Raw genomic sequence first — 17629 nt, 5'->3', positions numbered from 1 at the left:
GGTGCTTCCCCGCAGGCTGCGTGGCCCGCGAGGCCGAAAGCGCCCACTGGCCCCTGACGGAACCCCGGGGCTGACCCCGAGGTGAAAATTGGCCGGTGCCCCACCAGCACCCAGGCTTCCCCGCCCCTAGGGACCCAGCTCTGCGTCCTGTGTGTCCCCTGGATCCCCCACCGCCAACCTCAGGGTCCCCGCAGCCTCTGGGCTTGGCTCTCCCCACATACCCGCCCCCCGCTCCCCTTCTCAGCTGCCCCTTCCCTCCCTCTGGACCAGCTGCCACGTGAATCCACACGGGAAGGATGGGGGCGGGGGGGCTGCCAGACGACCGCCTAGAGGTGACCTCCGTGTTCCTCCCGATGCCCCCACTTCGCCCTCCCCACCCCGGGCCTGGCCTTTCGGCCCGCTGGCCCCAACCAGGTTGTCCCAGACAGGGGTGCGACGCCCACGACGGGGAAGACCCGGACCTCCCTTCATCCCACGACCCCACTAAAGCCCCCCTTCCCACGGGGGCCCCCGAGCCCCCTCCGCACCCCCCCAGGGCGGCGGGTACCTGAGTAGAAGGCAGCACTGAAGGCGTAAATACACATCCCCCAGCAGCCCACGGTGACCCCGCTGTTGTACTTCTGATACTCCTCCGACGTGTGCGGGGCCTTGGGGTCTCCCTGAAACACCACCTCACCCATGAAGTCCGTGTAGAACAGCAGCAGCCCCTCAAACGAGAGCCACCCTGGCGGGGGGAAGGGCTGGTGACCGGCGGCCCTGCGGCCCCGCCTCCGCCCACAGGGGCTTCGACCGCGGCTCAGGGTGATTCACGGTGGGTGCGGACCGGAACCTGACCGAGAAAGTTCCTGCAGCCTCACTACCCGGAGACCACGCGACCTCTGCTAAGCTCGCGCAGGTCCCCCACCGGTCGACGTCGTCGTGTTCTTTTTTTGTTTTTTAAGCAAATCGTCTTATAAACACAGGCTCTGTGGCGTGAGAGGTCATATTCTGTCCTTTGCCTAAGCACGATCGTCACGAGGAGAGCGAACCCCTCACGCCGTCTCCTGCCCCTCACTCGCCTCTCCGCAAGGGGGACAAGAAGGTGGGGGGGAGCTGTCGCCACGGGCACGAGGGGGTGGCACGTGACCGCGGACGCGGATGGAGGTCCGCTGGGGCCCCTCCCCGCAGACACCGCGGGGCTCCGTTCCTCTGACGCCCGTGTCAGTGTCTTTGGTAGAGGAAGGGGTGGGGTTTGCTGGACCCCCTGAACCCCAGTAACTATCATATACACCTCCCTGGCCATTTCGTGTTCCTAAACAGCCCCTTTCAATGGCAGCAAAGTATTGCACGAGGCAGACCCACCCCGCCTCCATGTAACCCCTCCCTGCACTGCTGGCATTCTGCTTCCCGCCCCCCCCCCCCCCCCCCCCCCCCCCGCACCCCTCCTCCCCGCCCCGGCCCCCCAGCGTCTGGCTCTTAGGAATCGTGCCGGCGGATCCCTGGGACGTTGATGCCCGGTAACAGCTCCGATTGCCTTCTTGCAAAGAATACCAGGGAGGGTCACTGGGATAAAGGCTATGGGCATTTTTAAGATTCTTGCCTGTTGCTAAATTGCCTTCTAGAGAGACATCCTGATTTACATCCCACAGTGTTCGAGAGCCCCGGAGCATCTCAAATTTGTAATCATCCTCAGAGGCTCGACAGCCTGACGGCAAGGAGATCCCGAACAGAATGAGATGCGAGCTTGGGCTTTTCCATGGCGATCGGCACGCCAGGGCTCGTGGGCTCAAGGCCAGTGCCGGGCCCCCGTGGGCACGTGGGAGTGTCTGTGTGTGTCTGTCTTGGCTTGAGGAGGAAGACAGCAGTGAGGCCCAGACGGGCTTAAGACCCAAGCTCCATCAGTAGCGTCCGTCACTTAACTGCGAGTGGTCCGAAAAGCTTTTGATAACGGGAACCTGAACTCAGAGGAGACCAGGTGTCCGGCACGGGGGCAGAGCTGTGCCTCTCTCTGGACAACCTGGCTTACTTTGGGGCTGCCTGGAGGAGGCATCTCTCTGGCCCTTCCCAGGCCCCACCCTGGGTGGCATCTGGGGAGTCCACACGCATGGAAAGTGTCCCCTCGGGACAGGACACGGGGCTCTGGGGTGCCCTGGGAGGCTGGCGGGGGCCGGAGCCCCAGGTCAGGCAGCCGCGTTCCCCGCAGCGAGCCCCAGGCCGGGACGCGGACGCACGGGGAGGTTGGCCAGGGGCTCACCCAGGAAGTGGTTGACGCAGAGGTTGCGCAGGGCCTTGGGCATGTGGCAGATGGTGACGCAGAGGTGCCGCACGGACAGGGGCTGCCCCGCCGGCTCGCCAGAGCCCGCTAGCTCGCTCTCATACTTGACGCCGTTCAGCAAGATGTTTGCCACCTGGGGAGGAGGGAGAGGAAGGGCGCACAGGCCGCTTGTCAGGGCACCGGGCTCCGGCCGTCCGGGGACGCGTGTGTTCACACGCACTTGTGCACACGCACACACACATGCACCCGCACACACGCGTGCACACACATATGTACGCACACGGGCACACACTCGTATGGGCACATACACAGGGCGCGCATGTGCGTGCACACACACGCGTGCATACACTTGTGCTCTTACGCCCACAGCATGTACACATGCACTCATGCACACACACACACGCACACACGCACGCTGTGCAGCACCACCTGAACAGGACAGCCAGCATTAGGTCGTCTCGTCACACCCGCAGCGGCCACGAACAAGGCGTGGTGGGGGGGGGAGCGCCTGCACTGTGGCCACAGGGTGAGCCGTCTGTGCCACGGAGAGGGAGTGGATACCGAGCCCAATGGGGGACACACTGGCCTTGAGCCCACGAGCCCTGGCATGCCGATCGCCATGGAAAAGCGAACTATGGGTCGGTTCAAATCCAGATGTTACAAGTGTCCCTTCTTTTTTGGAACAGCAGGGCATAAAAGGGACTTATTGCAAGGGGCCTGGGGAATCTGTCCCCTGTTCTCTCGGGCTGGTGTGACTCCCGCCTACACGGAGGCTGGGGCGGCCGAGGGAGCAGGGGCAGGGAGCAAACACACGTCCCCTGGCCCTCGGCGCGGATGGGTCTCTCTCTGGGGCCCAGGAGCACCAGGCCCGCGGCAAACCCGCTCCCTGATTCGCTTTGCCAACCCTTCCTGGCACGGAAAGGCGTCACTCCTCGGTCGCCCTGCCTGGGTCTGGCCAGACACCAGCTGCGGAGGCAACCGTTCTGCACGCAGCAGGGGTGAGGAAGGGGCGCTGCCCCAACTCCGGGGCCGAGGGAGCCCGTGCTGCTGTCGGCCAAGTGGGGAGACCCAGAGGAAGCTAAGAGCCCAGGATACCAGGTCCACGGGCAGTCACGTCCACGGGGCTTGTCACCACGCTGCCGGAGGAAGACCGCTGGAATGACACCTGCGTGCCCACCTGAGGCTAGATGCGTTCGTAGGTAACTCGCGACCTTTCCTTTCCTCAAAGAGCTGGGGGCTCAGGTCATGGTCTCAGGGTCCTGCGATCGAACCCAGCCTCGGGCTCCCTGCTCAGCGGAGGACCTGCTTCTCTCTCCCACTCCTCCTGCTGGTGCTCGTTCTTCCCCCCCACCTCTCTCTTTTTCTCAAATAAATAAATAAATAAATAAATAAGTAATTTTTAAAAGCAGGCTCATAAATGATGCTGTACTGAGAATGGACCTAGAAGAAAGAATTCGCACGGGAGTTTCAACCGTAACTAAGGAACTGTATCTGACGCCCATCTGAACTGCCGGAAGTGGCCTCGGGTGACCCGCCATTGACAAGACCTCCTGTGGAGTGCTCTGAGGTCATCAAGGGACCAGATGAAGCTAACACCCTCGAGCCGTTAGACTTCTTTCTTCCGACGGTAACGGGACTGCCTAACCCTCTAGTGGGTTTCGGTTCTTCAGACCTTTTCCGGACCTGAGCCCAGGAGGTGCCCTCGGGACTTCGCCACAAGGACCCATCCTCACAGCAAGGGACAGTCACTCTCAAGACGAAGAAGGCTGCACGGGCCCAAAGAAGAGTGAACCAGACATACGGACGCCCTTGACCTTTAACCCAAGAGAAAAGGAACAACAACCTCAAAATGCGTCTCCGAACTGGGGCGTCCGTCAGCCTGGCCCAGCGTGGGGGTGGGGGCTGCCTGGCTGAGGAGCAAACCCTCCGGGGCCTGAGGGGGCTTCGGGTCTCAGGGACACGCCGGGCAGGGCAGCAGGGGTGCCCCCGAGTGACCGCCTGCTGCCCTCAGGGCCGCACAGTTTCACAGAAGCTCCAGGTCCTCACCAGAACCTTCCCTCACCCTGTGACCCCGCTGGGGGCAGGCGGGCCCAGAACTGTTACGTCTGCTTCAAGCGAGCAGCAGAGCCCTTCTTTCACTGGAGGTGACCACGGACTCTGACGGCGGCGAGTCTCACGTGTCAGCTGGTGGCCTCCCCGCCCATCTGACGAATACGAAATACCACACAAACAGCTTTCTGGAAAGTTCTTCACCGGCCAGTCCATGCCTCCCGCTGCCTTTTAGAATCCAGAGTTCTGACAGCCTCGGGGCCGGCTGAGGATGGACACCGGGAGGGCCCCACTCGTCCGCCAGGCCCTCCGTGGGGTGTCCATCCCGGGGGGACACTGAGCTCTGTGGGGCCCACAGTCGCGCAGCCCACGCGCGTGGCGGGCCCTGGGAGAAACACTGCGGGTGCTTCTGACAAACGCACCCCAGGGCCCTCTGCGCCCAAACTATCTTGGGGCCAATGTGGCCGCGTTTCAAAGCAGCGTCCCTTGGACGGGGACCGGCACGGTAAGCCGCTGCCAGACCCCCGACAGACCCTCGGAGCCCCCTGGTGCGGGCCCAGCCTCTCCCCCGCCGCGCGCAGTCCTCGTGGGCTTCGACCCACCGACTTCCCGAGGCCTCTGGCCGGGGCAGGGTTTGGGTGGGCTTCCCGGAGCGACCGCCCCTCTTTCCTACGAACTCCCGACGGGGTGCAGCCCCGGCGCCCTCTGACCTCTGCCCTCCCCCCTTCACCTCTACCTGCTGACTGAAGGTCACGTTCCTCCTCCGGCTGCTTTCGGGACCGCCGCCCCCTCCGGCCGCGTCCGGGATGGCCAGGGTCTGGGGTCTCTTCAGGATCCCGGCCGACCGCGGCTTGGGCGCGTCCAGGGAGCCCACCCTCAGCACGTCCCCGTCGGGGCCCGCGGCCAGGGCCCCCTCCCGCCCGTCCCCGAGGCCGCGGTCCCGGCAGTAGAAGCCGTCGGGGGCCCGGGGGAAGCTGACGCTGAGGGCCGGCCGCGGGGCGCTGCCCGGGAGGGCCAGGTAGGGGTCGGCGCCGGCCGGGAAGCAGTCGATGAGCACGCTGTCGATGTTGGAGGTGGCGAAGGACGAGGCGAACTCGCTGAGGCCCGTCAGGGAGCCGTCCCTGCTGCTGAAGCTGCCGTACTTGGGCGTGAGCGGGCTGAGCGGCGAGATGGGGCTGGAGAAGCTGGCGCAGGGCCCGGCGGCCGCGGGGCACGGCAGGGGCTCGCCCGCCCCGTCCTCGCACAGCAGCGGCGGCGAAGGCGGCAGCGGGAGGCTGGGGCTCTTCATGGCGGCCTTCTTCTCGCCAGGCGGCCGCAGGGGTCTCTCGGGGATGCTGACCAGGGTCAGGACGGTGGTGACGCTCAGGGTGACCGCGGTGAAGATGTAGATGACCCTCAGCTGCCCGCCCAGGGCTCTCCCGAAGCTGGTTCTGTCCCAGTGGATGCCCCCGACCACGTAACCGAATCCTCCTCCGAGGCCTGGGGAGAGAAGCGGAGTTAAGTACCCCCGGGCAGCCAGGGGGGTGGGGGAGGGCCCTCGCGAGTCGTGGTTCCGCGTCTGACTCAGTGGCCAAATCCGCTGCGAGGACACACATCCGGCATCGGTCCCTCCTCAGCCCCAGAGAGACTGTGAAGGAGAATGGGATTCCCCTGGGGGGCCTCTCCTGGTCAAGGGCCACCCCCCGGGGCTGCCTGGCCCCAGAGCAAACAGCATGGTGCCCACCCGTCCACATCTGTCCCAATTACCCGTGGCCTTGCCGATTACTGAATGTCTACACTGGCTCACAGTCCCCTTCCAGGAGGCCCAGCCCCCAGGGTCAGTGCCGGGCAAACAGGGAATATCTCTTCTCCAACACACAGACCACACACGCAGGTGCGGGGTGGGATTCACGTGGCCGCCCTGGTGGTGCTCGCCTGAGGCCCGCGTCCTCATGTGCGGCCACCACTAGGGGTCACCCCCAATGATGACCAAGGACGGCCGCCCTCGCCCTCCGGCTCAGCAAGCCGGCAGGAAACAACGAGGCTGCGGGGATCCGGTCCTCTGCTCCTGCTCGCGGCACCCCACGGCCTCGGGGAACAGGTGCACGTCAAGCTGATTCACGCAGCATGGCGTAAAAAGGTGGGCGATGCCATGTTGTGCCCAGCCAGCAGCACTTCGCTCCAGAAAGTTCTGTTTCTCCGTCGCCCGCTCCCACGTCCCCAGGACCCCTGGCCCACCCCGCTGCTACACCCCAGGAACTGCGGCCTTATCTTATCTCGAGTCCAGCAACATTTCCAGCTGGTTGGGAGGTGAGCTTCCTCCGTTTCCTCCTGCTGCTGCCGAATGCCAACCGCCCGTGCCATCCGGCCGCCCTCCGCCTCGGGGAGAACCGGCCTCTTGTGAAGCGGGACTTCTGCGGCAAGGCCTGGGCTCAGACACACGCAGCTCAGCCTTGCACGGGCCCCTCAAGCTGCCACGTGGCCCTGAAACCCATCACTTCACGGTTCTCCCCCCCACCGCCCGAGCGCCCTCATCTGTCCCCGACTGTCCCTACAAGCCTTGGAATTTCACGTCACCCTCCTCTTGGTATTCCTAACTCCCCACCTTCGTGGTCCCCACGAGCATCCCACCTCTCTCCAAGACACAATGGCTATTTTGTGGCCCTTAAATAAGGTCAGATTTGAGATGACCTCTATTGACCTTTTTAAAAAAAAAAAAAAAAACAATGACTGAAGCGGGAAAGAAACGGGACATCGTTCAGCCTCGAAAACAGAGACAACCCGATTCAAACATGGGCAAAGGACTCACAGATCTGTTTCCCAGCTATTTCTCCCAGGAAGACACGCCGATGGCCGGGAGGCGCTCGGAGGGGCCTCAGCGTCCGGAGCCACCAGGGAAATGCAAACCGAAGCCACAATAGAGCCCACCTCGCACCCATCAGGATGGGTTGTATCAAAACGACAAGACAATAGTAAGTGTTGGTGGAGACGTGGGGGAAATCGTAACCCAACGGTGTTGCTGGGGGGCTCCTCAGAAAATTTAGAATCGAATTACTGTACGATCCAGCACCTTCCCGTCTCGGTTTAAAGCCCAAAGAACCGTAAGCCCCCCAAGTCTGTAGCAGCGTGAGTCACAAGAGCTGCAATGTGGCAGCCGCCTAGTGTCCAGCAAGAGGGGAATGGAGAAGCCGGAGGCGATCTCTGCGCACAACGGGCACAACGGTGCGTTACTCCAGCACACACGGGAGGGACATTCTGACACTTGCCACAACAGGGACAACCACTGTCCGAAGTGAAATCAGCCAGTCACAAAAAGACAAGCACCGCATAAGGCCACCCACAGGAGGGACTCAGAGCTGTCGAGATGGCAGAGACAGAGAGAGCAGACGGAGAGCCTGGGGTTCTGGGCGTGGGGGCAGTTAGTGCTCAGTGGGGACAGAGTTTCAGTTTTATAAGATGAGAAAGTTGTGTGTGTGTGTGTGATGGGGGTGGGCGGTGGTGATGGCCCCACCACAACGGGAGTGTGTTCGATGCCACCAAACTGTTCACTTAAAATCGGTTAAGATGGTGATTTTTTTTTTAATGATGTGTATTCTAACACAACAAAAAAAAGAAAAAAGGGACACGCGGGTGGCTCAGTCAGTTAAGCATCCGGCTCTTGATTTTGGCTCAGGTCATGATCTCGGGGTGGGGAGATTGAGCCCAGGGTCAGGATCCGTACTCGGCGTGGAGTCTGCTCGAGAATCTCTCTTTCTGCTTCTGCCCCTCCCCCCACTCGTGCATCTGTGCATGTGCGCGCTCTCTCTCTTTCTCTCTCTCTCTCTCCAAAATAAATAAATAGATCTTTTTACAAAGAATAGCAACAATTCGGAAGATTTTCAGGTAAAAAACGGGGTTCGCCTTGCTCCCTCCCACACTCCAGCACTGGCCCAGCCGAGACCCCTGAAGAAATTCCCTGCCCCCATCCACACCTGTGTGCAAACAGAGACAGCGTGGCATTTTCTAGAAGAAACAGCTGGGATTGGACAGACTGAGCAGTTTGCCCAACGTCGCCGCGCTGAACAGGAGGAAAAGCCCAGAACTGATTCAGCCTTCCCGATCCTGGAGCCGCTGGCCTCACCCCCGTGTTCACCCAGGTCCTGCGCAAGCATGTCTTGTTACGTCTTCCCCTTGACCTTTAGAAACACTTCCCGACGCTTTCTTAAACGGGACCGTTTTAGTCCGTGTTTCGTAGAAGAAAGCCGGACGAACTGCTTTTCCGGGGATACCGTGATAAGCAAACATCGTACTGAATCCTTTCGCAGTCAGTTCTCTCGAAGCGCTCTCCGCTCTCGTGTGGGGTCACGGAGGGTAAGGCTCGCCCTCCGCACCCCTCCCTTCTGCTAACCGCACAGGCTCTGCGGCTCGACGGTCATTCCTGCCTCGAGTCTTACCTCCCGAGGCTCGTTTCTCCCATTGGCCGCACATGCAGCTCGGGTGTACGTGTGTGTGTCCGTGGCACGTGCATGTGAGTGCGTGGCACTCACGTGTGCTCGACTCCTCATCAGAGGCAGACTCTGTATGTGACAATTTCCCTGTTCTCTCCAATGTGACCGGTCGGTCAGTACCCAGGCCACACGCGATCACACCGGGTGCGGCAGGGCGGCGAGCCCTGGCCGGTTCCCTGACACACCAGGTCCACAGAGGCCCTACAAGGCGACGCTCTGCCTCCTTATTTCGGTCCTCAAGGGTGTGAACAGCCAAACTTTTTATTGTCGACACGATGCCACTTTTCTGTGGACTTTTTGCCTTTTTTGGGGAGGGTGACATCAACGTTTAAAACGCCCCGCGGGTCGCGCTCATCCAGGAGGAGGTGCTGGGTCTTGGGGGGCCAACACATGCGTGAGGTCAGCTTTGCTCAGGCACACGTTCCGGCGCTGTCGGCCACACACCCGTGTTTGTGGATCTGTGATCCACGTTCAGAAAGTGTTTTTAGACAGAAACGCAGAAAACAGGTTGAAGTGCCGACGTGGTTGGTGAGAGTGAGACCCAACCCTGTCCCCTTCCTGGGCAGGGACTCCGAGCCGGCGAACTCAGGGCTTGCAGCAACTTTGTAGACAGCAAGTCCTCGAACGGCGGGAGTCAGGTGCCCGCAGGCGCGTGCACTCGGAGACCTACCCACGCACACGCGTAGCTCGTGCACGCCGGCGCGCAGGCCAACACACGGAATCCTGCTGAACTAGATCGTTGGAAATAGGTATTTTCAATCAGCTCATTGTTCATCCATTTAGTTGAGGTTTTTTTTTTTTTTTTAAGATTTTATTTATTTATTGGACACAGAGAGAGTTTGCACAAGCAGGGGGAGCTGCAGAGGGAGAGGGAGAAGCAGGCTCTCCACTGAGCAGGGAGCCCAACGTGGAGCTTGATCCCAGGACCCCGGGACAATGACCTGAGCTGAAGGCTGACACTTCACCGACCGAGACACCCAGGTGTCCCCCACATTTGAGTTTTACAACTTGGGTTTTGCACTGAGGCGATCAGCAATGCCCACAGGAAAGGTGCCGCTGCGCCAACCGGAGACCTACCTGCCAGGAGCGCGTGGATGTTGAGGCCGCGGTCCTGGTCGGCGGGGCTGCACACGTCCATCATGTAGGCGTGGCTGGGGTTGTCGGCGGAGTCGGCGCTGAAGTCCATGAGCACCACCCCACACACGGTCAGGAGGAGGCCCCACTCGTGGTTGTCGGATGAGTCAGCCAGCGCCGTGCCCAGGTCCCTGCCGTTGAGCAGGAGCGAGAGGCCCAGCAAGGCCCCTGCGGATGGAGAAACAAAGTCACGCCCGGGGACCACGGAGCAGCTCTGTCCTCCCCCAGCCCCCCAGGCTGGCCCCGAGAGTTCCTTTTCCACCAAACTTTAAGCAGAGCCCATGGGAAAAGTCCCCTCCAGAATCATCACGGTTTTTGGTTTTTTGGTTTTGTTCTCGATTTTGCTTGCATTGGGGTCTTTATTCGGTCCAGCTGAGTGGGAATGACCTAAATCTTAACTCGTTCTTGGAAAGCCAAGGTGCTAGATGGCCACAGTTAACTCGGGCTGGTGCCAGGGCGCTCGCTGCCACCCCACCTGTGGAATTTTATCTGTGTTGCTGCTTTGGTCAACGCTATTTTAGATTTTTCTAAGAGGAAGCAGTTGGGGACTGTTTTTTTTTTTTTTTTCCACTTTATTTCAGTTCCAAAACAACAGACCTATAGCCAGGACAAGAATGAAAGGGCGTCTCCTTCCAAACCTTGAGGTACATCGGTCACTCCAAGCACCCAGCAGTGGCTGCAGTAGGAATCCTGAAACAGAGCGGGCCGGGGTCACGGCCAGGGTCCCCCCCAACCCACCCCGCACGCCGCGCTGGACAGAGACAGCCCCGTCACAGCCCTCAGACACTTGCCCCCAAACGTCCCAGGGCGTCAAGCGAATAAAGCACTCGGGGCACACAGCCCCGGGCTAGAAACACGGAAGACAGACTCTTGGAATAGCTCGGCTTCTGCTCATATTTTCCACTCAGGCCCCTGGAAAACACTAAGTGGCCATGACCTTCCTTGGGAATCCGCAAACTTCCAGGACCTCCCCAGACCCAAACCACGTCAAGCTTTGGGGCTTGGATCCTCCAGGAATCCCTGGGGTCTGTGAAATGCCCATTCTGTGGTTTGGTTTAGACAAAGTCACGTAAACTACGGGGTGTGGTGACCCCACGGTGTTCTCCCACAGCCCCAGACCATGAGCATTGCTTCTCTCTTGCTCCCCCTCGTCCCCTTGGGACCCTCTAGCTGCTTCAACTCAGGATTCTGGAAGCTTCCAAAGGTGTCCGGAGGCCGTCCGCCATCGGGGCTGAGCTGGGGCTCACCGAGGATGGGGCTGATGAACCACACCAGGCTGTAGAGCTGGTCGGGCAGGCCCATCTGCAGGAGCACTGGGGTCACGTACGCCGTCTCCATGGCATAGCTGAACTCGATGCCAAAGAGAATGCAGCCGTTGAACAGCAGCTCCCGGAAGGACCTCTGTGGGTGCAGGTCCCCAAAGTCCACCAAATCGATCGGACACGGGGTGTTGGGGGGTGGGGGTGGGGAAGGGCGAATGCACTTCCTCCTCTTGGGGTGTCGTTTGAAGTTGTTGGCCCGGTGGCTGATATGCCGGGTCACGGACCCCGAGTAGCCCGAGATCTGAGACCTCCAGAAGTCCTGAGGAGCCAAGCTGGGGAACGGGGCCTCTCCCGGAGGGGTGCTGCTCGCCGGGAGGATCATCGTAGGGGGGGCCGGTGCGTGTTCCTGTGGGGAAAGCCCATTTGGGGGGCGACAGTCACTCACCAGGGCCTCCGCCATCAGAGTTAATCATTCCAGGTGGCTCCCCCCAGCTCCCCCCCTCCGACTGGCATCTGCTTATCCTTGTCCTGGGGGAAGGGAGGGGTTCTCAGAGCAATGTGCCCCCCAGGGTGGAGGCCTGCTGCTCCGGGATGTGGCTCAGGAGGCCACAGCCGGCGCTCTCTCACCGCTCAGGGGGACGATCCCCGTCCTCAGGTCCCTGCACTCCAGCTCAAGGGGACTGTCCCCTAAAGAGGCTCCAGAAGGAGGGCCAGGCAAGGAACCTCCTGGAAGGTGGGAGCAGCCGGGCTCCCCCTGGCTCTGAAGGGTGCCAGACTATTTTAGGACCTGCACCTATATTCAGGATGAATTTTGCCCCGGGGAGCAGAGAGGTGGGGAGACCAGACTTGGGGCAGGACCTGAGCACCTGTGCCCGGTCAGGGGACAGCCTTTCCTTCACGGGGCGGAAAGTCACAGAGGTCTCCCTGCCTGTCACTATGTCTCCTCTTCCTGGGAGGCTGGGGCCCTTGCCTAAAAGCAAATGCTTGAGTTGAATTCCAGGCCTTTCCTTACAGCCCCCGTGGGTGAGTGAATCTTTAGTCAAGTCAGGAGAACTGAGACTTCACTCTTGTTTGAAAATCCTCTCTTTTTAAAGAAATAAACCAAACACCCTGAATCCCACGTGTCCTGGATGACACCCTGAGTAGGGCTACTGTTTACCAAAAAAAAAAAAAAAGCAGGGGACACAAAGAACAAGGAAGGGTGAGAGGTAGATCGCCTCCGTCTTCAGATCGTCCTGTAGAGGAACATCCCCCGCGCCCAGGCCCCGGGTATGGAATTAGCAAGGACCCAGGCCTGGGCACGTGCCCCCTGGCGTCTGCAAACAGTCACTTAGAGGCCTGTTCCTGGGTGCAGCTGTTTTCACTGCTTCAGAATGAATCTAGACAGTAAATATTCAAAGAACGTATTCTAGTACGTTGACCCGTGCATTTTATTTTATTTTATCTTTTTTAAACTTTTTTTTTTTTTTAAGATTTTATTTATTTGTCAGAGAGAGGGAGAGAGAGAGCACAGGCAGACAGAATGGCAGGCAGAGGCAGAGGGAGAAGCAGGCTCCCTGCCGAGCAAGGAGCCCGATGTGGGACTCGATCCCAGGATGCTGGGATCATGACCTGCTTAACCAGCTGAGCCACCCAGGCGTCCCGACCCGTGCATTTTAGCCGATGTCAATTTTACTAAGCACAGGAGAGGAAGGCTACCAGGATCAGAGGGAAAGAGACAGAGACAAACACACGAGGGGCACCTTCAAGGGTTCTGCCGGCTCTGGTGACAGCCTACCCCATCTGCTCACCACAAAGCAATTGCCTATGCTCCTTTGAGCTCCTGCCCGAGAAGTGGGCTCCCAACCCAAGTCAACTTTCCCAACATCGATGGGCTTCCTGACCTGGACTGTTGTGAGTTACCACGATCAATGTTACAGGCTTCCCCGCCCCCCCCCCCAAACTACTTTTAAGCTTTAAAAATGAAGCTCTGATTTCTGATGTTAACTCACCCCCTCCACCATGTTATGCCTAGTCCGTAAGCTCTTTATGAAGCCCTGGTCCGAAATGCCTCGTCACTCCAGATTTGTCTCCTAGACTCCCTGCCATCTACTCAGGGGTGGTTTTCCTTCTGTCCGGAAGACACCGGCAGTGGAAGTGATGTTCTTGAGAGACACCCCAGCAGAATGCAGAGCCCCGTGTTAACCCGACAGCCCATTCATCTCCCCATTCATTCTCCCTTCCACCTGCCTATCCATCCCCCCTGTAACCACACCCCGCCCATTCCTCGTCTAGTCCACCCTTCCCCCTTCCAAACACCCACGCCTCACCCGCCTGTCCGTTCACCTACACACCCATTCTCCCATCTGGTGAGTACTAAGTTCCAAGACACCGAGGACTCAGAGATAAAAGAAAGGCAAAGTTTTGGCCCCTGAGTTGGGTAGAAAGTGGAGGGAAGCAGTCGAAGCAGCGGGAAGCACCTGCGTCATCAGGAGATGCGCGTGCAGCCGCCGGGCGCCACGTCCACATGGTGAGAGGGAGTCACTGGGGAGGCATGAGCTGGCGACGAAGGGCCTTGTGGCCCTGCTGAGAGACGGGTTTCTTTTATGTTGTTGTTTTGTTTTGCCTTTTTTTTTTTTTTTAAGATTTTATTTATTTATTGGACAGAGAGAGAGAGACAGCGAGAGAGGGAACACAGGCAGGGGAAGTGGGAGAGGGAGAAACAGGCTTCCTGCCAGGCAGGGAGCCCGATGCGGGGCTCGATCCCAGGACCCTGCGATCATGACCTGAGCTGAAGGCAGACACGTAATGACTGAGACACCCAGGTGCCCTGTTTTGTTTTTAAGATTTTATTTATTTACTTGAGAGAGAGAGCGAGCGAGTGAGAACAGAGGCAGAGGGAGAAGCAGACCCCACGCTGAGCGGGGAGCCCAATTCGGGATTCGATTCCAGGACCCTGAGATCATGACCTGAGCAAGAAGGCAGATGCTTACCCACTGAGCCACCCAGCCGCCCCTGCTATGAGATGGATTTCGCACTGAGAGGCCAGGGATGGACATACCCAGAGACCCGGTCTACTCTTCCTTCCTGGACAGCTGGGGATAGGATGTCTTACTTTGTGACCTTAGAAACATCCCATGCTCTCTCTAAAAGAAGAAAAGGTATACCTAAAAACCGTGTAGGCAAGGTATACTTCGTTAAAAATATAACTGGGGCGCCTGGGTGGCTCAGTCAGTTGAATGTCCTGATGATTTCAGCTCAGGTCGTGAACTTAGGATCGTGACATTGAGCCCTGCATTGGGCTCCATGTTCAGCAGGGGAGTCTGCTTGAGAGTCTCTCTCTCTCCCTCCCTCTGCCCCCCTCCCTTCACACACACACACACACTCTCTCTCTCTCTCTCAAATAAATAAATCTTTTTTTAAAAAAACCTTTATTTAGGGGGAAACAAACTTCATTAAAAAAAAAAAAAAAGCTCAATTCTTGATTCTGTTCCTCCTGTTCTAGCTCAGCCCATTGTAAATACTCCAGAAAAATCTTTCCTTTGGCCAGTCTTGCCTTCAAAAACCCAGGTGCCTGTTAGCATTTCCTGGAGTTTCACTCATTCCTTAAAACCACAGAAATAAGGTGCCCTTTGAATACTGCGTGATGAGACCATCTGCTTAAAAGTCAGAAGGGAGGCCTTTAGCACAGGTGTGTGGGAGAGCTTGGCCTGACCCCACCGGTCCGGTCAGACCCCCCTCCCCACTGTGGTGACCACTCCCTCTTGGCCTCTGCACTGGCTCCTCGCCCCTGCCTGCACAGGGCACCACTCTGTCCCATCGGCATTTTACCCCCATAAAGGGAACTTAGTGCACGGGCAAGAGACAACTTGCCTTTTGTTTTGGAATGAAGAACCACGGCCCAGTTTGGAAGAATTTCAGATTTAGACAGCATATGGTGGGAGCACACTCTTGCAAAGGGTTATGAACTGTGTGGCTAGCCCGTGTCTCTGCCTCTGACGTGACCACGTCACCACACCCAGCCACCACCCCTAGCTTTCAAACACAGCCCGCAGCCGGTTCTAGCCAAAGGGAGACCCTCACTCCCTGGCCTTCCCCCCCCCCCCCCCAGCACTGAAGCCAGAAATGAAACCTGGACTTCCCAGAAGTCTTCCCGGAGGATTCATTTTTGAATTGGGGGATCGGCGTTCCTATTTCGTTTCAAGAATACATTTATTAAAAGCTGTCCATGAAAGTTTAAGAAGAATGCTTAAAATTCAAAATAATGAAATAGTGAAATTTCAAATAATGAAATAGAATTTTAATACACGAATACAAATATTTACCAGACCATCTTGCTATCCTGATCATACTATGGGCATTAGTTCAGTTCAAATATATATATATATATATATATATAGAGAGAGAGAGAGAGAGAGAGAGACATAGATAGAGATATATATATCTCTATCTATGTCTATCCCTGGCCCCACAAAGGTTCTAGGCTGTGCCCACCGTGTTTCTTGAAAACAGAGGATGTTTCAAGGAACAAATCCCTCAGATGGCACTGGACGATTAAACCACAAATGATTAATAACAATGCCCATGTCACTTGAATGCTAAAAATTACCCTACTATGAGCCAAATCATTTCCTCATCTCTCCTCTTCTTTATAGGACACAGGCTTTGCATCTGGGGTCCCAGGGGACCACATCCCTTTCCCACTCTTCCTTCCAACCATTCCCAAAGCTAATACTTCAAGGAAACCTTCCCAAGTCAGCGAAGGGCTGCGTGGACCCGAGGAGGTGTTCTAAATGCACTGGTTACTGACTCGGGGCCCATCCCTCATGTCTGCTCTCCGGAATCCGGCCCCTCCCTGACAACCAATTGATCCCCAAAGCCCTGGTCAGTCACTGAACTTGGGTTTCCTTCGCACCTGACTCTACTTCCCTATAAAAGCTGAAAAACAGAAGCAGTATGATAGCCTCAGAAATAATTTGAGGAGTTATTTGCTGATGAGATCAGAATGAACTGAATGGCCATCAGCCTCCCGTTGCAGCCCTGGCGAGAAAGCAGGAACCCTGGGCCATGAACTCACCATCAGCTTAATCCTGGGAAGCTGACAGAGGTCCTCCCAGAAGCCCCTGCCCTCTGGAGGGTTCGGCCTCAGGCGGGAGGCGAACCGGAAGCTGATGACACCTGCCCAGGTGACCGAGGACCAGGCCTCTGGCACCAATGAGCACAGCGTTAGCCTGGGGCAAATGGCAGCGTGTGTGCTCTCCCTGCTGGCCAGGGTGAAACCAAGCTGTCAGCCAGCCGCTACCCTCCAGTGCGCCGGGGGTTCCGCGGTCCGGGGGTGGGGGGGGCGCGGCGACACCGGGGGGTTCCATTTACAGGTCAGTTAGTTAGACATTAAGGAAGAACAAAGGTCCCCGGGCCAACCTCCAGTCCCAGTCCTGGCACTCTGATCACCCGGGGGCCTACGCCGAGTCGCTCCAGCGTGGAGCCGGGAAGCTGTGCCGAGCGCGGGGAGGAAACGCGGGTACCTGTGGTTCGAGACAGGAGGCATCCCTTTCCGAGGCCGGGCTCCCGCCTGGCCCGCGCGCAGCTCCGGTCCCTGCCCCGCAGCCCCCGGCCCGCTGCCGCTGCTGCTGCTCCTGCTGCTGCAGCATCACCCCGTGGGGCGGGGCCGTGACGTCACGCTGCATCCCGCGCCGCCCGGGGCCGGTACCCGCAGAGCATCCTTAAAGCGGCACCGCCCCGCCTCGGCCCGCACCCCTCCCGCCGCCAGGGCTCGCCCGAAAGCCCCAGAAACAGGTCCACTGTTGACTTCCGGTGTCCTCAGGCATTCCCCTCCCCCCCAATATTGCAGTTTTCCTTTAGGAATGTGTTGGTTACGGATGAATCTGATAACATTATGTATTTGATTATCTTCCTTGGCCTAAGAGTTCTCATCCCCACCCCAACCCCCCGCCCCCGACTTTAAAAGAAATGCACTCATTTTTGGCAATTCTTAAAAGCACTGTTGGCTCCAGGCACTGTGCCCACTGTACAGATCAGGTAAGTTGGTCCTGCCTAGAAATTTGGAAGAATTTCTTAATATGTATCAGGGTCTACTCTATGCCAGGCACTGTTCTAGGGACCGGGGATATAGCAATGAACAAAACAGATGAAAGTTCTCGCCCCTGTGGCCCAACACTGTAGAGAGGGAGCGACACATCAAACAAGACACACAACATGAATTCGTGACATGCCTGAAGGTATTAACTCCCCAGAGAAAGAGCTGGAGAGGGTGGGGCTGGGGAGGGGGTGGCGTATTTTTAAGCAGGGTTGTTTGTGAGTCCTTATGGAGAAGGTGACATGTGAAGAAAGACTAGGAGGAGGCCAGGGGTCCAGCCATGCTGATATGTGGGGGAAGGTCATTCCAGGCAGAAGGAAGAGCAGGTGCAAAGGGCCTGGGGTAGAAGTGAGGGGGTTGCTGAATCAAATAATGATAGAGCAGATAG

The 17629-nt window shown here is 58.2% G+C and overlaps 1 protein-coding gene across 4 annotated transcripts in view; it reads right to left on the bottom strand.

Moving 5' to 3' along the window:
• The window catches only part of SLC45A1 (solute carrier family 45 member 1), a 29072-nt gene extending 12238 nt beyond the window's left edge, over positions 1 to 16834 (bottom strand). For 2 of the 4 annotated variants that reach the window (XM_059374875.1, XM_059374873.1), the window contains exons 1-7: positions 16670 to 16834; positions 11151 to 11571; positions 10501 to 10593; positions 9847 to 10071; positions 5040 to 5782; positions 2234 to 2387; positions 548 to 724 (exon numbers count right to left, since the gene is read on the bottom strand). In XM_059374875.1, the coding sequence (XP_059230858.1) occupies positions 548 to 724; positions 2234 to 2387; positions 5040 to 5782; positions 9847 to 10071; positions 10501 to 10593; positions 11151 to 11571; positions 16670 to 16831 (1975 nt within the window). In that variant the 5' untranslated portion in view covers positions 16832 to 16834. The remainder of the gene's footprint in view (positions 1 to 547; positions 725 to 2233; positions 2388 to 5039; positions 5783 to 9846; positions 10072 to 10500; positions 10594 to 11150; positions 11572 to 16669) is intronic. The other 2 variants (XM_059374874.1, XM_059374876.1) reach the window with 2 other exon arrangements.
• Between the last annotated feature and the right edge of the window lie 795 nt (positions 16835 to 17629).

The sequence above is a fragment of the Mustela nigripes genome, chromosome 14 (genome assembly GCF_022355385.1).
Source record: "Mustela nigripes isolate SB6536 chromosome 14, MUSNIG.SB6536, whole genome shotgun sequence".
In the NCBI taxonomy this organism is placed as follows: Eukaryota; Metazoa; Chordata; class Mammalia; order Carnivora; family Mustelidae; genus Mustela; species Mustela nigripes.
The sequence above is the reverse complement of the archived record's forward strand: the minus strand, read 5'-3'. Positions and strand labels throughout refer to the sequence as shown.